Source organism: Canis lupus, chromosome 3 (genome assembly GCF_048164855.1).
Source record: "Canis lupus baileyi chromosome 3, mCanLup2.hap1, whole genome shotgun sequence".
Taxonomy (NCBI): Eukaryota; Metazoa; Chordata; class Mammalia; order Carnivora; family Canidae; genus Canis; species Canis lupus.
The window spans coordinates 26,028,956-26,048,541 of record NC_132840.1 but is presented as its reverse complement, the minus strand read 5'-3'; the positions used below and the strand labels follow the sequence as shown (position 1 = coordinate 26,048,541).

At 47.6% G+C, this 19,586-nt stretch overlaps 1 protein-coding gene across 12 annotated transcripts in view; it reads left to right on the top strand.

The window, feature by feature from the left end:
- The window catches only part of PIK3CD (phosphatidylinositol-4,5-bisphosphate 3-kinase catalytic subunit delta), a 53,518-nt gene that overhangs the window by 21,944 nt on the left and 11,988 nt on the right, over positions 1–19,586 (top strand). For 7 of the 12 annotated variants that reach the window (XM_072819728.1, XM_072819727.1, XM_072819724.1 and 4 more), the window contains exons 2-5: positions 2,450–2,568; positions 16,870–17,042; positions 19,035–19,263; positions 19,339–19,568. In XM_072819728.1, the coding sequence (XP_072675829.1) occupies positions 16,902–17,042; positions 19,035–19,263; positions 19,339–19,568 (600 nt within the window). In that variant the 5' untranslated portion in view covers positions 2,450–2,568; positions 16,870–16,901. Of the gene's footprint in view, positions 1–530; positions 678–2,449; positions 2,569–16,869; positions 17,043–19,034; positions 19,264–19,338; positions 19,569–19,586 lie in introns of those variants that run through there. The other 5 variants (XM_072819725.1, XM_072819717.1, XM_072819719.1 and 2 more) reach the window with 4 other exon arrangements.

The window sequence follows — 19,586 nt, the reverse complement described above, 5'->3', positions numbered from 1 at the left end:
GGCCCGCACACTGGATGGGAGCGCAGAGCCCGGATGGCCAGTTCCGAGGGTGACCCCGGCTCCGGACCAGTGTCGGGGGTCCAGTGCCCTGGCGGTTCTGGAGACTCCCCGGGAACCCGGGAGGGGAGAGCGGTTTGGGGGACCCCCAGCCCTCGCTCCCTTTGCAAACACTACTTTGTATTCTCCAGTCACGAGGCGGGAGGGGGCCCAGGGCCAGCGTGCGCACGCTGCCGGGGTCCCGCGGCGGCTGGGGGGCTCCCGGCCCCGGGCGCACGCTCCACCTGCCCGGGGCTGAGCAGCGGGGGTCGGGAAGCCTTTGCAGCTGCGGCCGCCGCGCAGCCCGCGGTCCTCGGCGCTCAGACACTCCGCCTGGCTGGGGCCGCGGGAATTTGCCGACGGTGCCCGCGGCGCGGCGGGCCCTGGCCCCGCCCCCGCTCGGCGGCCCGCCCCGGCCCCGCCCCCGGCCCCGCCCGCGCCGGCCCGCTGTCCGGGCCCCGCCCCGGGCCGCGCCCCTCCGCCGCTGCCCGGCTCGCCGGCTCCGCGCCGCGGGCCTGCCCTCAGGCCCCCGCGGGCTCGGCGCCGCCGCCGGGAGGCTCGCGTAGCTCCGGGACCCGCCCGCCGCGTCCCCTGGGCAACCGTCTCCAGGGAGCTCGGGCCCCGCCCCCGGCACCGACCCGGTACGGAGCCCACCTGTGCGGGCGTCTGCGGGGTCCCAGTGCCCCCCTGCGCACGCCCCGCCCCGCCCGGCGCAGGGCTTTGTCCGCCCGGGGCGGTCGGGGTCCAGGGACGTGGGGGCTGGGGGAGGCGCGCGCGTGTCGGGGCGGACCGGACCCGGCTGGGGAGGCCGAGTCAGGGGGTCGCGCTCGCGTCGTGATGCTCGGGTGTGGGCTGGTTCGTGCTCTCCTGCTCTCCTGCTCTCCATGCATCCCTTTTGTGCCTCCGGGGGGGCGGGGATCCAGGGTGTCCCGCTGCCGCCCTTGATGGGATGAGCAGGGCCCTCAGCCGGGCTCTGGACGTGGACGCGCCTGTTCAGAGCAAGCTGTTTACTTGTCAGGGACCCAGCAGTTGCCGTGCGCATCCTCCCCTCCCCCTGTCCCCGATTCGGGACGGAGCATCCTGCGCTGTGCCCATTCCTGGCATTGCTTCCCAAGCTTTGCCCTTGAACCCAGGGGCTAGAGGGCGGCCGACCCAGATCCTGAGGTCCTGGGCAGCGTGAGGGCCGGAGCAGAAGACGCATCTTCCTCCGGGAAGAGCCTCCTCCTTGGCCGCCCTCTGGTGAATTCTGCTCCAGCTCCCTGTTTCCTGACCTGAATTCCTGAGGACGAATTCCTTCTTGCCTTCCCTAACTCTTCCTTCCCTCGGCTCCATCTCCATCGTGCATTCTGCTTTGTCTTTCCTCCTTTTGCAAGTGCTTTCTCTATAACCATGCCTTATTTCCCTGTGACTGAATTGCTGGGGTTTGTCCTCTTAACTCCTTGGTCAGCGATGGAAGTTATTTCTTCATTAGCCCCTGGCGCTGACCTCTGACTTCTCTTAGGAAGTCCTGGCTATCCTCCCCTGGATGCCCAATGAAGAGACCATCCAGGGTCCTGTTCCTGGGCTCCTGCAGCAGGCTCCATGGGGTGTCCTTCCAGGGATTAGGCTCTCAGCAGTGAGAATTCTAGCTTGGTTCTGGAAGTGGATCCTTGGAATGGACACCTTTTCCAATGGCTTCCCAGCATGGGCTTTTTGCTGTGGAGAAGCAAATGATTTAAGTTTCCTGTTCCTCAAGCCCCCCTAGCCTTGCCCAGTGGGTTCCAGGCAGGAGTCTCCCTGCTGTGGAGGTAGCTGTGGCCTTAGCTCTGGGTTGGAGAAATTGGCAAGTCCTGCTCTTAGAATCCAGCCGGCTGGGCTTCCGGAGCTCAGGTGTCTTCCTGTCTCTGGGGTCAGATTATTTCCAGGAGTGGCTGACAGCGGGGGAGAGAAACACCACCAATGCAGTGAGTGGACAGGCCTCTCCCCACACACCCATCCTTTTCATCTCCAGCAAGCAGGGATGAGTCTCCCTGTATGATACAATTTAGTACTTGAGTAGGGACCTCAAGTGCAGGAATCTGCTTTTTCCATCCATTGAATGGAACTTGAACCCAGGCTTGACACACAAAACCAATGAATAACTCTAAAAATGATGTAAGTCATCTTATGATCTTGCTTCAGGTCCTGGAAATGCTCCGATGGTTTGCTTCAGTGCCATCAAAGGGGCTGGGGTGGCATTGACACAGGTGGTGGGAAAGGCCCATCAAGCAGAATGTGATTGGTTTGCAAAATGGGAGCCTAGGTGAAACAGTTGCTTTCAAGCTAAAACCCTGTGAGGGAATGCTTAGAAGGTTTGTGAGACTTTCTCTTTTAAAAATGTCATCTGTTCATTAATTCATTCATTCTTTCTTTCTTTCTTTTTTTTTCCCCCCAGACAGATAAGGAGCTCAGAGTCAGGCAGGGGCGGAATGGTGCTCATTGATTCCAAAGCATCTCTGATCTGCCAGACAGAGGGGCCTTTGCTGCTTTTCTTTCTTGGACCATTCCAGAGAGGTAGGTTGGCTGAAGGAGAGAAGTGTGTGGGGAAGAAGAGATGTCATTTTGTAGATAGCTTAAGAATTTGAACAGACTCTGCCTTCCCTGACCAGCCAGCCAAAGGAGAAGCTCTCTCTAGCTTCCGATCTAGAACTAGATCACGCAAAGGAAGAGAATGACCCAGATGTGTGCTATGAGCCAACAAAGGGAAGTGAACCAGACCTCGGCCAGCTGCCCAAGAGAGGGATGCTGCTGTCTGTGAAAGGAAGGGGGGCTCTGCTCCCAGGAGCCCTGGAGCTCATTATTAAGCTATTTGACTTGCTTCAGTCATGGTAGAGTTGGGCTGGCCCATTTGGGGAAAGAAAAATGAAAACATTCTTCCAGAGGAAGTGAATTGAATTCTTGTAACTTGGTATTGGTTCTCAAAGAGTCCTTAGGTAGGGACACTGTTTCCACAGAGAGTTGGCAGTCACCGTATCAGTAAGACAATGCTCCTTGGAACTTCTAGGACATTTGCTGGGAGATGAATGCAGTCTTTTCATTGTGCAAATGAAGAAACTGAGGCCAGAGACTGACATTGAGCATTGGCTTTGGTGTCTGGGGCTAGCTGGGTATGGTTAGCAGGCTCCCAGATTGGCAGGCCACAGTCCTATTTGCAAGCCCTGTGGGTACATAGGTATGTCTGGCTGCACAGTAAATTCCTCTTTTCCTGGATGCTTGAGCAGCTACTGTCATTTCTGATGGGAAGGAGCACAGGGTTACAGCATGGTGTCATCCCTTGGAAGCTTCCCCCTGGCCCCACTCCAGACTCATTTTCTCTGGATTTTCATCAGTACTATCCAAACTTCTCTGTTAGTGTGGCTTTCTTTAAAAAGATCAAGATATTAAAAGCATAATGTTGACCTATAGAGTCGATAAAAACAGAGTACCCTGTGGGACAAGCAGAGACTGGCTTAGGACTTCCACTCAGTGCTCTATTTCAGTTCTGCCACCCTTTGAAGACCTTGGGACTGCTTCTGTGGAACCCCAGGACCCCCTGGAACATAGTAAAAAGCCATGGATTGTGTAGACCTCTGTTGGGGGATTAGAGTTTCTTCTATACACCTGTTTACACACCTATTTACAATATTTTTTTTCTGAGATTGATTGATTTATTTGAGAGAGAGAGAGAGAGAAAGAAAGAACACAGGGGGAAGGGCAGAGGGAGAGGAAGAGAGAGAATCCCAAGCAGACTCCATGTGAGCACAGAGCCTGATGCAGATCCATTTTACAATCCTGAGATCATGACCTGAGCCAAAACCAAGAGTCAGACACTTAACCAACTGAGCTGCCTGGGCACCCCAACAATATCTTGATTCTTGTTTCAGCAGATGCCTTTTAATAATTTTTAACCATGATGCTTTTTCATTTATTAAAAAATACCTACTTACTGTTGAAAATTTGCAAAATCAATTAGCATAACCTACCTCCCCCCCCACCCCCCAAAGAACCACTGTTTCCTTGATAGGAGTAACTTCCTCCCCCAGATCCCCCAGAAAGCCTTCTATGTGTCTGTCTTTATTTTTTTTCTAAGATTTTATTTATTTATTCATAAGAGACGCACAGAGAGAGCGAGGCAGAGACACAGGCAGAGGGAGAAAGAAGCAGGCTCCATGCAGGAAACCCGATGTGGGACTCCATCCCAAGTCTCCAGGATCACGCCCTGGGCTGCAGGCGGCGCTAAACTGCTGAGCCACCCGGGCTGCCCTGTGTCTGTCTTTAGAAACTTGATTATGATGTATTGTTAAATATTATTATGAACTTCCGTGAAAACCTAGCCAATGGAATGCATAGGTTTATCCTGGATCTGTTTCAAAAGCTCACTAAAATGAGAGTAAAAGAATAAAAAAGGAGTGCATCCTTAAGGAAACAGACAAAGAAATGATTGAGGAGGAGCAGTGAAGCAAACACATTGAGAGGCAGAAAATAGGTTGGTGAAAGAGATGCAAAGCTTAGAATCTTGACTGTCCTGTGCCATGGTGGAGGCAGACTGGTGTATTCAAGGAGCCACCAAAGGCTCAAGAGTGGGAGCTAAAGTGTTTCTGATGATAGAGTGCAGGGTGGACTGGAAGCAGGAAGATTGATCAGAGGTATGTGTTGGAACAACCAACCCCTCTCTCAGCCCACATGATCAGGTGACTCTCTCTTCTAGCCCAGCAGAAGATGCCTGTTTTCCCAGAGGTATTCCTGACCTGGAACAGCTCAGGCCCAGCCGAGGGTGGAAGGAGGTGGTGTGGGGACCAGCTGAGGGCAAGAGGCACACTACTGAGAACAGAAGGAGTCAGTGAAAATTGGTATACTGAACAGTAAGATCCTTTCCTGGTTGGATCCCAGAACATGGCAGCCTAGTTTATACCCCTCTCTGATTAGGCCCTTGAGAAACTTCTCTCTAAGGAAATGGACCTCATAAGAAAAGGTGACCCTCAAATACTGACAATGAGGGGACTCTCTTGGAAAGCTAGCTTGCTACCTTATCATTTCACAGTGATGTCTGCCAGGCGACTGGACTTTCCTGTGCACAAACAGCTTTTAGTGCCTCTGTCTTAAATTTGAATGGGCAGCTATGGGTCATCCCACATAGAGTGAAGCCTCTAGCATGAAAGACAAAGACCCAAACAAACAGAAAAAAGGGAGTCAGAAGTCATAAACATAGTTGTTTATAAATGGGAATATTCATAAAACAATAAGCTCTTAGATATAAAAGCTGGGGTAGTAGAGGTGCCTGGTTGGCTCAGTTGGTAGAACATGTGACTCATGATCTCAGGGTTGTGAGTTTGAGCCCCATGGTAGGTATAGAGATTACTTAAGAATAAAATCTTAAAAAACAAAACAAAACAAAATAAAACAAAAAACTAATAGTAAAAGCAAACATTTCAATAGAATAGAGCTGGAGATTGAAAAGTAAATTTCTAGAAAGTAGAACAAAAAGATGGAAAATAGAAAATAAAATATAAGAAAACTGGAGAATCAGTTCAAGATGCCCAATATCCACCTCATAGAAACTCAAGACAAAGAGAAAAATGAAGAAAGGGAAATTATCAAACTGTAGTAAAAAAAATTCTAGAACTGAAGAGTCTCTGAGTAGTACTCAACAATGAATAATAAAAGACATACTACATAAAAGTAAAGTATGTACTAAAGGACATCATCATGAACTTTGAAAACTTCAGAGGTAGAAATTTCTACAAGCCAACAAAGAGAAAAGAGACCACATCTAGAAGATCAGATAAAAGAATGGCTCTGGACTTTACAAAAGCAATACCAGAAGCTACAAGACAGTGGAGCAACTCTTTCAAATTTCCAAGGGAAATTAATTCCTGAGCAAGAATTCTGTAATTATCATTCAAGCAAAATAATAGGATAAAGGCACCTTTGTAAATGTGGATTTTCCAAAGCTATGTGTGTGCACATGCATGCATACACACATACCTTTGTATCACTATTCAAGGAAACTAGTGGAGATTGTGCTGTACTAAAATGAGTGTAAACTAAGAAAGAGGAACGAATGATACAATATGTAATTGTCTTTTGTTTTCATTTGGTTCAGCTTCCAAATGGCTTTCAGTATTTCAGCTGTTATCTTACTTTGAGTTTGGAGAAAAAACAAACACTTACCTCACCATGGGAACGGCAAAGGACTTACTTCCAAGCTTTCCCTGTAGCTAGGACCTGTGACCTAGACTCCACTGATGAGATGCACCCACTGTATTTTGACAGAGGAGATGGACGATGCATGTGCTGTATCTGTGGTTATGGTGGTGGCAACAATGAGGGGCTCCTCAAGATCAGCTTCTTGGCTCAGAAGTGGCAGAGGAACAAACTGGCCATCAGTATTCAGTGGCAATAGAGGCAATTTTGCCATCAGACATGCATTATGGAATCCAGGGTACTAGTTATATTTCTTTTTTTGTTCAACTTGTTTTTCCTGGGTTGATAAGCACCTCATCTTTTTATTTGCTATGTTTGCAATGTACTAATCACTAATTTTTCCTCAAACTCTCCAACAGAACTGTGAAACTCCTCACAAATCAGATAATTTGTCAGCACCTGTACTGCTTAATCAGTGGGAGTTGGCTTCTTTACTTGCAACCAAGAACCTTGAAGGTAGAGAGATTGGTGAGAATTCCCATAATAATGGTGAAGCAAAGTTCCAGCTGTACAGTATAGCTGCACAGCTCATCTAGAGATCAACTAGGCAAATTTGGAGCAATATGGCTGAGGGCCCGAGGAGGAATATCTCCAAGAAAAAAAATGAAGCTCATGGATTATCCTACATATTTACCATTTTTTTTAATTTACCATATTTTTTAAAGTTTTATAGTTCTGTAAGAGAGTTTAGAGAAGAATTATATATTTGTACACAGAAAACAAAAAAAATGTTTGTACATAGAAAATGAAGCAAATTATAAGTGAGGCAGCTATCAACTATAGAAATAACAAAAAATTGAACAAGAGAGGAAATAAAACCATAGTATACTATGTGGTTTGGTTTTGAACAGTATTTATGTAGTCATAATAATGTAAGCACTCAAGTTTGATTAACAAAAAATTATCATAAGAAGATGGAGGAGAGGATATGTGTATCTGTGTGTGTGTGTGTGTGAGCAGGAAAGCACAATGTCATCTTCTAAGATAAGAAGTTAAAGGTTGAAAATCGAGAAATATCCATATAAATCGATTATTTAGAAATATAGAGATAAAAACCCAAAGAAACAACTGTAGTCACGGGTGGTAGGTTTGGATGTGCAGAGCAGGAGGCTGCTGCTTTATTTCCTGCAAACATTTTAGCTTTAATTAATTTTTAAAATCCTGTGCTTGTGTAACTTTCATAGATAACAAAATTTTGAAGTAATTATTTTAACATTCATATCCACCCATATGATAGCTGTTTTCATTTTCTCTATGCTTTCTGAAATGTTTTGTCCACAGACAGATGTTGCCATGGCAAATGGATGTGCATTTTTTTGTTTCATTTAATGTGGGGGATATTTGCAGTGCTGTGCTGTGTACACAGGTGTCATTTTAATGACTGTATTCACTCCTATTAATTATCATACTTTTTCTATTATTTTTGGTTTTCCACTTTCACGAGCAATACCACAAATGAGTATCTTTATACATATAGCTTTTTTTCCCCTCCTTTGAATTGCTTCCTTAGGACAATTCCCCAAATTACCAGACCTGAGATCATGGATCTTTCTCTTGATTTTGATGCATAGTGCCAGGCCCGTGGCCTTCAATGGGCCATGAACTGAACATCATAGGAGATAGCTGGGATAGAATTTTTTTGATAGGATAGTTGGCTCACTTTTCTGATGACAACAGAAGAAATCAGGAGTCTCCCTTTTTATAGAAGGGAATTTCCAGAGACCTTTGCTTTTCATTCTTCCATGTCTATTCGGTTTTCCTCCATTGGCAATTTTTTTTTTCATTCTTAATATTCAAAATAAAAGATATTGCTCTATTAACTAATATGGCTTCAAGGGAGGCACATTTAAAATGGGAGTCAAAAGAAGAAGGGAAGAAACAAAGAACAGAGGGAGGCAGAAGCAGATAGACAAGGAGTAAGGCAGCTCATGTCCTTAGCGTACCTGTCAAGCAGACATTGGGACGCCTTTTGCACGATTTTACATCACTTTGTTATTTCATCAATTCTCGGCCTTCACTCCTCCCACCCCTTTTTCTCCTGTCGCTGGAGCTTGGGGTGTCAGACCACCCTCCAGACAAGGCCTTCCTAATCCTGGGCATGGTTTTGGAGGTGTCTTGCTTGGCTGGCCTCTGGCTTATGGAGATTTCCCTCCCATTCCTGTTTTGGATACAGGTTCCTCCTCCAACTGATCCCACTGTACAGTAGCTTCACAATGTGCCACTTGGATTGCAAAGGTCTCCTTTTTGCTGTGGCTGACGTGCTTTTGCTGTGCTGCAGAGACTCTGCCCTACAAACTCTGATGGCCACCAGGGACAGAGGATGCTGGGTCTCCAGGGGAGACACACTGAAGTGGTTCTTATGAAAAGTTCTGTTTTTTGGGAGAACAGCTCACCCATCCTAAAATTGTACCTGTTAGGGGGACCTTGTGCCAGTCTGTTTTCTATCTGGTCTATGGCTTCAGTTCTTTGTCAAGAAAGTTCTTATACACAGAAGGTTTCAAGGTGGGGGTGCTGGAATCCCTTCTCCTCAGCTGGTAAGAGCAGAAGATTGGGGCATTTTGTGGCAGGTAGGGCCCATGTTTTCCCTCATTCATCTTGCCCTGCCAACTCTTGCCTGGGGTCTTGGCCTAATTCCTTTCCCACCTCATTCTTGCCTCCCTCACTTCCATTTTCCTCAGCACAGCTGAAGGAATTTTTGTAGAGCATAAAGTCAGGCCATATTAATCTGCTTAAAACCCTCGAGTGGCTTCCCAATGCACTGATAATAAAACCTGGTTCTTTGGGCAGCCCAGTGGCTCAGTGGTTTAGCACCGCCTTCAGCCCAGGGTGTGATCCTGGAGACCCCGGATAAAGTCCCACTTCCGGCTCCCTGCATGGAGCCTGCTTCTCCCTCCGCTTGTGTCTCTGCCTCTCTCTATGTGTCTCTCATGAATAAATAAATAAAATCTTAAATAAATAAAATAAGATCGGCCTCACTGCTTCTCCCAGTCATCTCCCCTCTGGGTTCTTAACTCCAGTTTACCTGATCTCCTGCCTCAGGGCCTTTGCACTTCCTGGTCTAGTGAACCCTATTTCATGGATCGTTGCCTGATCTTCCTTTGGGCCTCAACTCCAATATAGCTCACTTGAGCACCCTCCCCTGACCTGCCATCCAAAGGATATCCTCCCTCCCTGCAAGCCCCTTTTATTTCATTACAACTCTTTTCTTATCTGAAGTCCTCTTGTTTATTCATTTTCCTTTTTTCTTTTTTTTTGATTTTCTCCTGTTAGACTAAAAACTCCGTAGAATCAGGGATGGTGCCTGTCCCATTCCCTGATGGGCACATTCCCTGATGCTCAAATAGATATTTGCTGCATGAATGAATGAACAGGACTTATAGCCTGCAGCCTCTTGGGCTGCAGGGGGGGCCCATTATGTCCTTTTTCCTGAGGGTCTCTGGGAGGATGTGGTTATTGAGTGATCGCTGGGCTTGTCCCTGGATGCCAGAGCAAGAGGTGGTTTCTAGAAAGCTCCTTTAAGGCAAACATCCAGGAGCTCTGCTGGGAAGTGGGGCCTCTGGGTAAAGCACCTTTGGAATTTAGCTATGAAGTGCCCATGTGCATCCACTTTCCACATAAGTTAGGCAACAGGAAAAGCATCTGCTTCATTCTCCATGGAAGAGAGTCTGGGCAACAGAGCACTCATTAGAAGGACTGTTTGAGGCTGAAAATACCTGAAATCCAGCCCAGGTCAGGAGGCCTAACTGGACTCTGCTCTGTTCGGCATGGTGCAGAAAGCCTGTCCCTTGTCAGAGTGGGTACTGGTCTTGGTTCCTCCCAGCCTGGGTTGATGGTAGATATTGGACAATATGTGTAACCACCTTGGAGACGTTTCTGAGACTCCTCTTGAGCTATTTGGGTGGTAACTCTTGGCTCGGAAACCCAGGTTTTGAACAGATGTTTTGTCCTAGAGTTAACAGGAGCATCTCTCTCTATGGACAGATTCCTAGCCCTGACCTCGAGGGGCCTTTAGACTCTTGCTCTAGAATAACATGTGAATCTAGAGTAACATGAGAAGGTACGTGGCATGTCTTGCCCAGGGCGCCCCTAGGGAGGAGGATGTTTATTGCTCAGATAAGCAGGATACAACTTCCCTTCTCCCTGCTGCCTGTCCCCTGCTCAGAGCCAGCTGAGAGTGACTCATGTGTTCCCTTGGGAAGCTGTTCCCCAGGGCATGTGATTCTAGCACCAAAAAGCCTGTCTTTACATCGACAAATGCTGGGCAGTGACTTCTACTCAGAGTGTCAGCCACATTTGTGATAGCCACTAGAAAGATCCGTGGAACCCTAACAGACTCAGGAAACAGACCCTAGCTCACAGCCCTAACATTGTAAAACTTCAAAAGAAATGAGAGGGACGCTTCAGGAGTCCCGGGCTTGGCACAGGCCACCAGCCCAGGGGGATTAGCACATGGGTTGCCACCTCTTTCCCAGTCTGGAGCAAACTTTGGGATGCTATATCCCTTGCTTGCCCTCCTCTCTTAGAAATAAATTAGGGACCTAGGGGCGCCTGGATGGCTCAGCCAGTTAAACATCCATCTCTTGATTTCGGCGCAGGTATGATGTCAGGGTCCTGAGATGGAACTCTGCATCGGGCTTCACGCTGGGCATGAAGCCTGCTTGCGATTCTCTCCCTTTCTCTGCCCCTCTTCCCCCCCGCCCCAAATAAAAATCAACTTCAGTTTTAAAAAAAGAAGAAGAAAATAAGGCCCTTGAAACAGGGAAGGGTGATGGCAGCACACATGCTCTTACGAAATCTTGGGAGAAACTCCTCTGCTGGCGGCTCAGGACTCAGACATTGGCAGCAGGAGAAACTGTGCCTCGACCTTGGCCCAGAGAAGGTGTGTCTAACTGGGCATATCTCAGAGCAGCTGGCAGAGGGGTGGTGGCTCCTGGGCCTGAGACCCCCAGTTGGGAACGCCCTGCCATCACACAGCTGTGCCGTGGATTGGGCTGGCCAGAAGTGGGAAGGCGAAAGGAAGGAATGGTGCTCCTTCTTGTCCAATGTCTGATATTTTATTCATGATTCAGAGGAGGACAGACAGGAAAGTCTGCCTCGAGAGTCTGGCTGACTCAGCAAGCAAGGAAGGATTGCTCATGGTTCATCTTTGGTTGACGCCACTCTGGTGCCTCCAGGGGGTCCTGGCCCTCACATACCCTCTGTCTCCAGGCCAGCTCACGTGTCTCTGGAGGTAGCCTCCTGACCCAAATTATACCTTGGGAACCCCAAAGACCTCTCCTCTAAGCTCCACGCTAGGGACCACTCCCTGGCTCTCTTCACGGGGATGCTCACTTAAGCAGCTCAGATTCACCATGTCTGAAATGGACCTCTTGCCATTTTGTTGCCTCCAGATCTGTTTCTCCCTTGTATTTCCCCATCTCAGTGTATTTCCACCAGCCTTCCAGTCTTCCCAGCCATACTGGCTGTCATCCTTACATCCTCCCCCAGAACGTCCCGTCTCATCCACCAAGCTCCTAATGTATCTTGATTCCCTGCCTTTCTCATCACCAGGGGCATGAACCCCCTGCCACCACTCCCCATGTGCTTGCTCCTCTCTGAGCTTCACACTGAGCCAGGGGCTTCATTTTGGATACAAGGTAGATCCTGTGGCTCCTGTGCTAAGACTGCCCACACCACTCTTGGAGTGACACCCAGGCGTCTCCCCTGTAAAGGCTCCGGACTTGGCACCTGCTGACTTTCTCAACTCATCTCACCCTATGCCCTCCCCGCCCTGCCCTACTCCCACGCTCTAGTGGCCTGCCTTCCATCTGCTCTGGACACGACTGGTGCACTCTGGTCCTCTGCTCCAGCGTCCTCTTCTCAGATGGGCTTTTCCTGGCTTCCCTGCAGGGAGAAGGCTGTCCTCCGTTACATCACCATCTGGCGTATGCTGTCTTCACTGTGTTGATAAAATGTGTAATCCTGGAGTATAGGCTTAATCCACCACTGTGTGCTAGCACCTTGCACAACTCCTGGCACTTAATAAATGTGAGTTTAAACTAATATATCTCAGACTGAGCCTATGTATGAAATATCAAATCCAGTAATACATGGGTGCTAGTTATTACCACGAGATGAAATTACCAACAGTAAATGTGAATTCCTGTATTCAGATTCAGGAGATTAATTGGGAGAACGTGGGGTCTTGTGAGAAATAGCTGGAAGGTTGGCAGCCAATGATAAAAAGGTTGGAGCTCAGTTGTATGATTGCTGAAGAACTTTCTTGGGGGAGGGGACTGATATGCTTTTAGGCTAAGCAATAGGAATCTGGTACCCAGAAAATTCTATAGTTGGCCTGTCAGGCCCTATCCACAGCATCTTGTTTTCCCAGAGTTCCAAACAATGGCAAGACTCTAGAAATTGTATTTCTAGAGGTACTGAAGCCACTATCCAGCAGAAAGAGCCATCAGATGACAGCTCTGTGTGCCTCTAGATGACAGCACAAAGGTCAGAGATGGCTCTTAGAGGCAGGCCAATTTCCAAGGAAAGAACTTTCAAAACACTAGAAGCTTCCTAAAATGGAACATGCAGCTGCAAGTGCCAAAAAAAACCCAACTCAAACCGCTCTAAGTTTAAAAGGGGGGGGGGAGGTGGATGGGGAGCGGAAGGCAGGGAGAGGTTTTGGCTCATAGAACTGAAAGGTCCAGGGATAGTGTGTAGCTTCAGGCATGCCTGGATCCAGGGACTCAGAGGATGTCTTCAGGACATCACTAGTCAACGCTCAGCTCCGCTCTCCTTCTACTTCTTTTCTCAGTTTCCACTCCTAAGAGCAGCAGGAGGTGGCCGCCATCAGTCCTAGATGAATATTCTGTCTTTTCTGCTCCCCCAGGAGGAAGTACCCAAAGAAGTCCAGATGTCAAAACCCACTGGACTGACTTGACATTCCCATGCCCAACCTGGAATCGCTGTAGCCAGGAGATGACATACAGTGATTAGCCAATCACTAAGCCAATGGGCCTTAGGCCCATTCCCAACTCTAATCCAATCCCTGTGGCCCCGGGGGAAATTCAGGGCTCTGATTGGCTGGGCCTGAGTCTCAGGCCATGCTAGTGGCCAGACGCGAAGCCAACTCCTCTAAACCCCTCAGACCGAGGCTGTGTTGAGTTTGTGAAAAGTCCCCAGCACCCAGATCAAGAACCTGGAAATTACCAGCACCCAGAAGCCCCCTCATACCGCCTTTCCCCTGGGGTAACTGCCCTCCTTCTGGGGAGACACCTGTCTCTTCTTCTGCCAACATAGATCAGTTCTGCCTGTGTTTGTTCTCTGTATAATTGGAATCATGAGCACAAACTCTTCTGTGCATGACTTTTTTTCAGCTTCATGTTTATGAGATTCACTTACATTGTTGTGTGTATTTGTAGATGGTTCCTTCTCCTTGGTATGTAACATTCCACTGGGAAAAGATACTGTAATTTATTTCTCCATTATACTGCTGATGCACATTTGGGAAGTTTCCAGTTTGGGGCTATTATAAATGGCAGCTAGATACTCTTGTTTGTGTCTCTTGGTGCACATGGACTCCTGTTTCTGTTGAGTGTATACCTAGGAGTGCAATTTATTGCTGGGTCACAGGGCACACGTGTGCTCAGCTTTAGTTGATACCTTGCCAAAAGTAGATACTTCGCCAAAGTGGTTGCACCAATTTGCATTCTTGGAGCAGTTCTAAAGTCCCTGGATTAGGGATGCCTGGGTGGCTCGGTGGTTGAGCTTCTGCCTTCGATTCAGGGCATGATCCCTGGGTCCTGGGATTGAGTCCCACATTGGACTCCCCTCGGGGAGCCTACTTCTCCCTCTGCCTGTGTCTCTGCCTCTCTCTCTCTCTCTCTCTCTCTCTGTGTCTCTCATGAATAAATAAATAAAATCTTAAAAAAAAAAAGTTGCTGGATTAGTTGGCATCTTTGTTCCAGACACTGCACAATGATAAGTCTGAGCTTCGTAGAGTTGGGGCTTGTTAGCAGTCATACCTGGGTCCTGCGCCTGCAAAGAAAGAGAAGGCTCCTGCTTCCTCCTGACCCATCTCTGGCATTTGATTATGTCCTGCCCGCACTATCCTGGGTCTTCATTTCTTAGGCATGACCTTTATACATGAAAATATTTCTGTGCATCCCAGATGGGTGAGTGAAGCAAAGGCTCATCCCACACAGCACTAAGAGGCAGAAGAGCAAGGCGGCACAATTGTCTCAGGTTCCACCCCTTTGGCTGGAGTCCCAGGGAGCTCATGCCACGTGTGCTCATCTTCTCCTTGGGATCCAAGTGGCCAAACGTGCTCTTGTGCTCCTGACTTCCTGAGCGTGGCGGAAGGACATTTAGCATTGTAAGTGGATCCTCCAGGATTCCTGCCTGCCCTCCACATTTTGAATCAAAAAGAAAGCCTTTGGCCTGGCCAGTCTTAGAAAGAGGAACCCAGAGTAGGATGTGGTTTTACAATCAGGGGAAGTGGATCCCAGCAGTGGTAACATGGTAGCACAGTGTGATGCACGCATCCTGCTGCTCCAAGCAGATTCTGCGTCTAGCCCTTCTGGAGGCTGAGGTCTGGGCTTTATTGGCAGAACCACCAGAAGAATAGCTCTCATAAACTGAAAAATTCCTTTCAGTTATTTTTCAAAGTCATTTAAATGTAGGAGGATGTGACCCTAGAGTGGGAAGTATTTTTCTCAAGAATAAATATCATAAAACACAAAGGACAGTATTTGACTGCATCAGCATTACGAACTTGTCCTCTCAAAAAGGTGCCATAAATAAAGGGAAAAGATGACTTGGACCAGAAGAAGATATTTCCAACTCATTTAATCAACAGAGGAATTGAATCTAGAAAAAAAAAAAATATATATATATATATGTCACCCTATAAACCAATGAGAAAAAGATAACCCCACAGAGGTTTATCTTCTTTGCAGAAGATAAACATTTTATGGATAATCAGGGAAATACAAATTAAAACAACAAAAGAGCATTCTGTGCCTGTCAGTTTGGCAGAAATGAGTGAATTTGACAATACTATGTGCTGATGGAGGTATGGAGAGTAAGCAGTGGACAGTGGTGCCATTGCTAATGGACACCACTACTTGACCTAAAGCGCAGGGTGTTGTTCTAGGTGTCATAGGTGGTGACTGTGATCTGACAGTTCCGCTGGACCTGTGCTGTCCAGTGTGGCGGCCCCCTGCTACGTGTTGCTCTTGAGCACTGAGAATGTGGACAGTAACTAAGGAACAGCATTTTTAAGTATTTTATTTAATTTTGATTCATCATATGTAAGAATGGATACTCAACTCACTTCTTGGAAAACTTTTCAGTATGTTTGGAGCAACTTGAGTCTGTGGACCTAGTTTTTCATCTGTTAAGTGCATGACATCAACATACAGATGAGGTGTTTCTGATGGAAATCTTGTGTCCAAACTGCAATGTGCTGGAAGTAAAAAATACATGCCAGCTTTCAAAGACCTGATGTCTAAAAGAAGAATGTAAAATGCCTCATGAGTAATTTTGCTATGTTGATGACATTCTGAGATGACTAGATTTTGGGTATATTGGGTTAAACAAAATGTAGGACTCAACTTAATTTTATCTTTTTTACTTTTTTTTTTTTTTTTTAATGTGGCTACTAGCAACTTTGACTTTACAACATGTGTTTCGCATTGTATTTCTTTGGACAACACTCATCCAGACTCTACACAGGGGCAAAGTGAGATGTCTGAGGATACACATTGTAGCATTGTTTGTAATAACCTAAAAGAGTAGAAACATACCCTGGTGTTCATCAACAAGAGAAGGGGTAAATAAATTGTGGTTTATGGACACAGCAAAATACCACAGGAGTTACAATAAATGAGCTAGAGCTACATGTATCAGCATGGATTAGCCTAAAGAATGGAATGTGGACTGTCAGAAGCAGGTTACAGAAGACTCGCTATTTGCTCTTCAAAGTTTGAAAGCATGCAAAAATATTAGGAATTGTTTGTGGATACATATTAGTACAAGAAAAGTATAAAAACATGCATAGAAATTATAAACAACCAGAATCCAGATGGTGGTAGCCTGGAGCGGGGAGAGACTCAAAAGCCCTTTAATTGTGTCTATAGCATTTTGTTATGGGGAGGGGTTGCTATGACTTAGATATTTCAACAAATTTTTTGATGGCCAAAGCCATTTTTAAGCCACTTGGTTTCTGGTTAGAAAGTTTCCAAGAATTACTGGAAGTAATTCCTGGGTTGTCCTAGGTTGTCTGACTAGCGACCTTGCCATCCCCCACCTCTGACAGCTGGTGCCCATGGAGGGAAGTCTCCCACATGTGTGTGTTCTTGAGAAAAAGTGATTTGGAATGGGTGTGTTGGTGTCTTGACTTTGGGTCACTATGGTGAGGGATGCAGAGTGTGATGAGAGGTGAGGTGGGGTCTGGGGGCAGTGGGAGCCACAAGCCACTCCAGGCAGGATGAGGCCCAGGAGGAGGTGAGCTTTGGGTGCCTATGGGAGGGAACCTCCCTTCCCCAACCTCCTGCCACCAAAGCTCCTGCCATGCTGTTTTCCAGAGGATCCTTTCCAAGGATTCAGTCGACACCCTTGGGTTGGCCCATTTTGCCTTTCCTTCCTTTTCAGGAAAGCTGGTGTCTGAGAAGTGAAGAAGCAGGATGCCCCCTGGGGTTGACTGCCCCATGGAATTCTGGACCAAGGAGGAGAATCAGAGTGTGGCTGTTGACTTCCTGTTGCCCACTGGGGTCTATCTGAATTTCCCTGTGTCCCGGAATGCCAACCTCAGCACCATCAAGAAGGTACACGATCCTGACCTTAGAGCTTGGAACTCAGAGGGAAAGACAGACAGACACTGGGGCTCAGATTTGAGATCGTACAATACTAATTGTAAAAGATGGATAATATCTAAAATTGGTTTAAAAGCTTATAGTTAGAGCCCAGCTGGCATTTTGAATTCAGCTTCCCCCTTTATCATGGCAGGATTACACTCCCTGGATTCCACTGGGAGCTCCAGGGTGTGGTTCCCATGGTGGCTTTTCCTTCTCTCCATGACTGTGCCATCATTTCTGGAACCACTCCCCGTCCACGGCCACTTAAAAGAGTCTTATCAATCTTTTCTCTGTAGAGCTGTCATCATAGTAAACATCATCTTTGGAAAGAGTTTTTGGTTTTGCTGAATAATTTTCAGGGTGGATTACTGAGTCAAAGGGTTAGCCATCTGGAAAATATTTGGTAGATATTGTCTTGTGATCTTTCAAAGGGCTTGTCCCACTTAGGAAGTGTGGGGTTTAGTAGGTCATGCCCACTTTAAAGGACAAGTCCTCAGCTCAGAATTTTAAAAGTTTATACTTGGGAGCAGGACCAAAAAAGGGAAAGAAGCAGTGGATCATCCCTGAGTTTTTGTTTTGCTTTTTAATCTCCCCTTCCTGGGAGATTTCTTTAAAAATTAAATTGCTGATTTTTTTTTTTTTCCATTTCAAAAACAATATGGACACATTGATTTGGGAAAATAGGAAAAAGTAAAAGGAAAAAAAATCACCTGTGATCCAGCCCTTAGGAGACGACCACAGTTAACACTTCGGCTGTTTCCTGTTTTCTATGGAGTGGTTTTTTTTTTTTTTTTTTTTTTGTAATAATTCTGATTATGAACTTTGAGATTATTTTTTTCTGAGTTAACATTGTAACATCTTTTTCAAATGATTAACTCTATTTTAAGGGTAATCTGATTTTTCTGAACCACACATGCATGCTACTACAATTCCAACAGTGCAGAAATGGGAAACACATGGGTTCCTACACACACTCCAATTCAACTTTAATTCCTTCATACTTTTATTTATACAAGAGGCCAGCTAGTAAATATTCTAGGCTTTGCTGGCCATCTGGTATTTGTGGAAACCACTCAACTCTGCTGGGGTAGGGCCAGAGCAGCCTCACACAACATGTAAATGAGTGGGCCTGGCTGTCTTCTAAGAACTTAGGAGTGGACCAGGTTTTGCCTGTAAACTCTAGTTCCTTTTATCAAATCCTGGTCTCTACTGGTTACTATGTTTATTAGAGTTGTTTTTATGGAAATGGACTTGAATCACATCTGCTGTTACATACCTTGGGTTTTTCCCCCTACTTTGCGTGTCTCTTGGAACTTTCTATGCCTATTCATACAAGTATCCCTAGATTCTGGGTCATGACCCTTACCTCCGAACTGTCCCTTTGTGCTGACGGACCATAATTATCCATCCCCCATGGAAGACAAATAGGGCTATTTTCTCCTTTTCCATCTTCTCTGTGACTCAGTGGTGAACACCTTTGCACTAAAGCTCGACCATTAGATGGCTCTGCCAGGGGCCTGTGGGACCCCTCGTCCTTGAGGCACACACTAACACAACCCATGAAGGATTTTATGGCTCTCTCTGTGGGTTCAACGTTTCTGAATTAGTGGCCAACATTTAGAAATCAGGGTGATGAACCCCAGAAGGATTAGCTGGGGGGTGCCTGGAGGTCACGCCCTGCTGGCTGTCTCTCAAGGGTAACATACAGGGGAGACTGTGGACTGACTTTTAGCATATACCAGGCACCCTCCACAGAAGGGCAGAAATGGAGACTCCTGGTGACCCAAGTGGTCAGGGCTCAGGGAGTCTGGAGAGGACAAGGTTTGGGTATCTTGCCTTTGCCCTCTGGTCAGGGTCGTGCAGGGTGGGACACCCAGACTGAGGCCAGCCTCTGGCCAGCTCCGTCTCCTTGTGGCCCTGCTCACCTTGGCTGGAGGGGCTGACCGGCCTTCGTCCCCTCAGGTGTTGTGGCACCGAGCCCAGTATGAGCCACTCTTCCACATGCTCAGCGACCCTGAGGCCTATGTGTTCACCTGCGTCAACCAGACTGCGGAGCAGCAGGAGCTGGAAGATGAGCAGCGGCGGCTATGTGACATCCAACCCTTCCTGCCAGTGCTGCGCCTGGTGGCCCGAGAGGGTGACAGGGTGAAGAAGCTTGTCAACTCACAGATCAGCCTCCTCATCGGCAAAGGTGACCCGCGTGCAGGTGGGGCAGCCCCAGCCCCGGCCCTGGCCTCCCTGCTGACCCAGCCTCCCCACCTCTCAGGCCTCCATGAGTTCGACTCCTTGCGGGACCCTGAGGTGAATGACTTTCGCACCAAGATGCGCCAGTTCTGTGAGGAGGCGGCCGCCCGGCGGCAGCAACTGGGCTGGGAGGCCTGGCTTCAGTATTGCTTCCCCCTGCAGCTGGAGCCCTCCGCCCGGAGCTGGGGGCCTGGCACCCTGCGGGTCCCCAGCCGGGCCCTCCTGGTCAACGTCAAGTTCGAGGGCAGCGAGGTGAGCCCCTGGCTCCTG